The following is a 4,689-nucleotide window of genomic DNA, read 5'->3' as shown; positions in this document are numbered from 1 at the left end:
GGGGCCGTGCCAGGCTCTGGGCAGGGGGAGGCGCTAGCCAGGTCTGTGTCCGGTGGCCGTGCCAGGCTCCGGGCGGGGGGAGGCGCTAGTCAGGTCTGTCTCTAGGGGCCACGCCAGGCTCTGGGTGGGGGGAGGCGCTAGCCAGGTCTGTCTCTGGGGGCCGTGCCAGGCTCTGGGCGGGGGGAGGCGCTAGCCAGGTCTGTGTCCAGTGGCTGTGCCAGGCTCTGGGCGGGGGGAGGCGCTAGTCAGGTCTGTGTCCGGTGGCCGTGCCAGGCTCTGGGCGGGGGGAGGCGCTAGTCAGGTCTGTGTCCGGGGGCCATGCCAGGCTCTAGGCTGGGGGAGGCTCTAGCCAGGTCTGTGTCCGGGGGCCGTGCCAGGCTCTGGGCAGGGGGAGGCGCTAGTCAGGTCTGTGTCCAGTGGCCATGCCAGGCTCTGGGCGGGGGGAGGCGCTAGTCAGATCTGTGTCCGGGGGTCGTGCCAGGCTCTGGGTGGGAGGAGGCGCTAACCAGGTCTGTGTCCGGGGGCCGTGCCAGGCTCTGGGCAGGGGGAGGCGCTAGCCAGGTCTGTGTCCAGGGGCCATGCCAGGCTCTGGGCGGGGGGAGACACTAGTCAGGTCTGTGTCCGGGGGCCGTGCCAGGCTCTGGTCACAGGTCAGGCACGGCAGTAAGTGGGTCCCTCTCCTGGCTCAGATCTTTAACCTGATGAAGTTCGACAGCTACGCGCGCTTTGTGAAGTCCCCGCTGTTCCAGGCGTGTATGAGGGCTGAGAATGAGGGACAGCCGCTCCCCGACCTGCGGGCTCACTCCCGGAACAGCAGCCCCCCACCTGAGCTCGGCAAGGTACCAGGTCCCGCTCCCCAGCACAGGGCGTGCGGTCCAGGGGCGGGGCTGCTGGAAGGACTGCAGTCGTGGGCACCATGCAACCCAAATGGGCCAAACTTGAGCGGCAATGTGAGCCAGCACCTGGGGTCATGACCCAGCACCTAGGGTCATGACACCTGGCTGCTCCTCCAGCATGCCAGCAGGGAAGGGTTCCACCATTCACCACCCAGCTCTGCTCAGGAGCCAAGTGGGGCTGACAAGTGGGGTGGCAATGCCCTCTCCTCAGGGGGATTCTCTTTCTCGGAGGGCAGCCCCAGAAGCTCCCTGAGCCGAGATCTGCCACTCTTGTCCCCTAGAAGGCGAAGCTGAAGCTGGGCAAGTCCCTGCCACTGGGGGTGGAGGTGGCCGGCAGCTGTGCTGGCAGGAGCCCCCACAGGTCCCTCAGGAGAGGGGAGCGGAGAGAGCCCTCGTGGACAGGTAAGTCCCACGCCAGGCTTCACCTGGCTGCCATCTCACTAGCTCCGCAGGCCTGTGGCCGTCCCTTCCCAAAGGGCCCCGGAGCCCCAGAGCTGGCCTTTTGTCCTGACATCCCTCTGTCTGTCTGTCCTAGAGGTGGAAGACAGCAATGGGAGCTCGTCCCTGTGGCGTGAGTCCCAGGGCTCCCTGAATTCCTCTGCGAGCCTGGACCTGGGCTTCCTCTCGTCGTCCTGCAGCAGCAGCAGCATGGCCAGCAGCTCCCAAGCAGAGGTAAGTGCCCTACTGCGGGGCCTGCTGAGTAGCCACGCCGCCCGCCGGGTGACACTGCCTCTTCCCCTGCAGAGCCACAGGAAGAGCCTGGGAGGCACAGAGCCCGACCCACAGGCCAGGCCCAGCAAGTACTGCTGTGTGTACCTGCCAGATGGCACGGCTTCGCTGGCCTCAGTGCGGGCTGGCGTCTCCATCCGCGACATGCTGGCAGGCCTCTGTGAGAAGCGCGGCTTCAGCCTCCCTGACATCAAGGTCTACCTGGTTGGCAATGAACAGGTAGGGACAGTCCTGGGGTGGGAAGGAAAAAGCTGGGCAGGCCAGGGATGGCCTGGGGATTCCATCAGAAGCCAGCCCTGGACCCACCTCACCGAGTGACCCCAGGGCCAGGCACGGACAGGTGCTGCCCGCCTGAGGCACCTGCCTGCAGACAGGAATTCCATGAGAGGGTTTTGGGGGCTGTGCCCAGGCCATGGGAGGGGCTGTGTCTCGGGTGAAGCTGTGTTCCTGGTTCTGACGTGTCTCCTCTTGGTTGGCTCTTCCCAGAAGGCTCTGGTGCTGGACCAGGACAGTGTGGTTCTGATGGACCAGGAGGTGAAGCTGGAGAACAGAGTCAGTTTTGAGTGAGTGGGAGCTGCCAGAGAGACAGATGCTGCTGCACCCTGCGAGTGTGGGGCCACCGCCTGCAGCACTGGCTCTGCAATGTCCCTGCCTCTCCCAAACCTTCCCTGTGCTCCACACCCCGGCTCCCCATGGCAGCAGCACCATGCCCATGGGAATGAGACAGTGGCTCTGGTGCTAAGTGCAACAGGGCTCAGGCCGCAAGCCAGCTGGGATGGGCCCTCAGAAGAGCAGATGGGAGCACGGCTCTGTCTCGCCCCTGCACATGCTGGCCTGGACTCTGCAGGGTGCTGGCAGCACTCTCCTTGACTGGCCAGCGAAGCCAGCTTCGCCCAGAATGAACATGCCTGGAGCGGACGTCTGGCAGCCTGAGCTCATGAGTGCCCAGTACAGCTCCACCCGGCTCACTCTGTCCTGCCCCACCCTGTCCCGCACAGCCCCAGTTCCTGCCTGCCCTACCCCGCCTTGCCAGGCTCAGCCCTGCCCCATCGTTCCAGCTGCTGTCTCATCCCACCAGGTCTTGCCACATCTTACCCTGCATGGCCCATCCTGCCCCATGTGTTTCCTTCATCTCTGTCTTCCTAGGTTGGAAATTTCCCCCCTCAGTAAAACAGTGCGAATCACTGCAAAGTCGACCAAGTGCCTGCGGGAGGCACTGCAGCCTGTGCTGGGGAAGTACGGCGTGGATGTGGAGCAGGCACTGCTGCGGCGGGTGAGAGCTGGCCCGCAGTCTGGGCAGAGCGCTGCCTTCCCCCCTCTGGTGGAGTCCTAGGAACTGCAGAAAGGGAGCTGCTGTCTTTCAATGTTGGGCATAAGCACCTGCCTGGGTCTGCAGGGGCAGATCTTAGGGAGTCCTTTGCCCTCATGCAGAACTTAGTCGTGCTCAGGTAGGAGAGGCCAGACTGTGGCTTGTCCTGCAGGCAGTGCCCCACCCATGGAGCCTGGGGCTGGGGCTGGCTACATGGCTTTCCCCAGAAGCTGCCTGCCCACCCGTGGGCAGAGCTCCTACCCCGAGGACCAGGCTGCCCGCCCGTGGGCAGAGCTCCTACCCCAGGGATCGGGCTGCCTGCCCGTGGGCAGAGCTCCTATCCCAGGGACCGGGCTGCCTGCCTGTGGGCAGAGCTCCTATCCCAGGGACCGGGCTGCCCGCCTGTGGGCAGAGCTCCTACCCCGGGGGACCTCCAGCCAATGTGTGGCCTGTGTCCTCATTGCCCCTGACACCGTAGCCAGAGCCTACTCTTGCTCCCCATGACGTACCATCCATGGAAGCCCCCCAACTCTGTTCTACTGCAGCAGGGGGAGCCGGGAGCCCTGGACCTGGGGAAGCTGGTCAGCACCGTGGCTGCACAGAAGCTCATCCTGGAAGCTGCGACAGGTATGGTCCGCAGGGCGGAGCAGCCAGGCTGGAGCACCCCCGTGGTCCCACCTCCTGGCCAGGCCAGCACAAAATCTGTGTCCAGCCCAAGGCCCTGTGGACCCCACACAGCACTGTGTGGGCCCAGCCAGTCGGGTTCTTCCTCCTCCCTAGTCGGCCCCAGACTCTGCACCTGTAAGGTGCCATGTGCCTTGGCTGTTGGCCACCACGAAATCCCACAGCAGTGAGTTCCACAGTTATCATGGTGCTGAGTCCTTCCCTGGTGGGTCTGGGCTCTTGCAATGGCAGGTGGTCTGCCCCACCCCGTCCCATGGCAGGAGCCTCTGGGCCTGACTCGCTGCGGTGCTTGTGTTGCAGAATTGAAAGTGACTGGCTCTAGTGACACTGTTGTGGCTGCTTCCCCCCTTCGGTGCAAGGTGAGTCCTGGGCACAAAGAGGGGCCCAGGCAGGGGGGCTGAGGGGGTGCCCCAGTGAAGGGCGGCAGCACTAGGGTAGGCCGGGGCTGTCGCTGGGGCTGGGGTGAGCTGTGAGTCCCCGGGAGTGCAGCTCCTTGGCTCACTTGGGGGCGGGGGGCGGTGAGCCCCGTGGCTAGAGCAGTGTGCAGCTCTGGGCCGGGCTGGCTTTGGGGACATGTTGGGGGAGCTCTGCAGCATGGAGCAGGGTTGGGGCACAGTGGGTACAGCTGGTCTGAGCCAGGCCAGCTTTGGGGCATCTCTGCCCTGAAGGGGAGGCAGGTCTCCCTGCCGGGCTGGACTGAGGTTGCTGGCTCACTCTTCCTGCTCCTCACAAGCTCTCTCCCCCACTCCCAGGAGGGTGCCCCCACAGGCACAGAGGTGGAAGCAGACATGCTGTCAGAGGTGCCCCCGTCCTTCACCAGGTCCAGGCCAGCAGCCCCGCGGGGCATGAATCGGTGCACGTATGACCTGGAAGGTGGGTAGCCCTGGCATCTGGCATGTGCTTAAACCAGCCCCATGTGTGGGGCACAGGAGACCTATCTGAGGTGCTGGGGGCAGAGGGCGTCAGAAGGAAACGTAGGGGGTGGGGAAGTGCAGAGGCAAATGGGGACCAGAAGGGGGAGTCTGAGTGCGGGGTGGGGACTGTAGGGGCAGGGGAGGGGGAGTCTGAGTG

The 4,689-nt window shown here is 64.9% G+C and overlaps 1 protein-coding gene across 4 annotated transcripts in view; it reads left to right on the top strand.

The window, feature by feature from the left end:
• RGS14 (regulator of G protein signaling 14) overlaps positions 1-4,689 on the top strand; it is an 18,690-nt gene that overhangs the window by 11,680 nt on the left and 2,321 nt on the right. For 2 of the 4 annotated variants that reach the window (XM_032794753.2, XM_032794756.2), the window contains exons 6-14: positions 690-839; positions 1,178-1,298; positions 1,432-1,568; positions 1,641-1,844; positions 2,112-2,188; positions 2,772-2,898; positions 3,480-3,561; positions 3,919-3,977; positions 4,371-4,491. In XM_032794753.2, coding sequence (XP_032650644.1) covers positions 690-839; positions 1,178-1,298; positions 1,432-1,568; positions 1,641-1,844; positions 2,112-2,188; positions 2,772-2,898; positions 3,480-3,561; positions 3,919-3,977; positions 4,371-4,491 — 1,078 coding nt within the window. The remainder of the gene's footprint in view (positions 1-689; positions 840-1,177; positions 1,299-1,431; positions 1,569-1,640; positions 1,845-2,111; positions 2,189-2,771; positions 2,899-3,479; positions 3,562-3,918; positions 3,978-4,370; positions 4,492-4,689) is intronic. The other 2 variants (XM_032794754.2, XM_032794757.2) reach the window with 2 other exon arrangements.

This window comes from Chelonoidis abingdonii, chromosome 7, assembly GCF_003597395.2.
Source record: "Chelonoidis abingdonii isolate Lonesome George chromosome 7, CheloAbing_2.0, whole genome shotgun sequence".
NCBI classification, from domain to species: domain Eukaryota; kingdom Metazoa; phylum Chordata; order Testudines; family Testudinidae; genus Chelonoidis; species Chelonoidis abingdonii.
The sequence above is the reverse complement of the archived record's forward strand: the minus strand, read 5'-3'. Positions and strand labels throughout refer to the sequence as shown.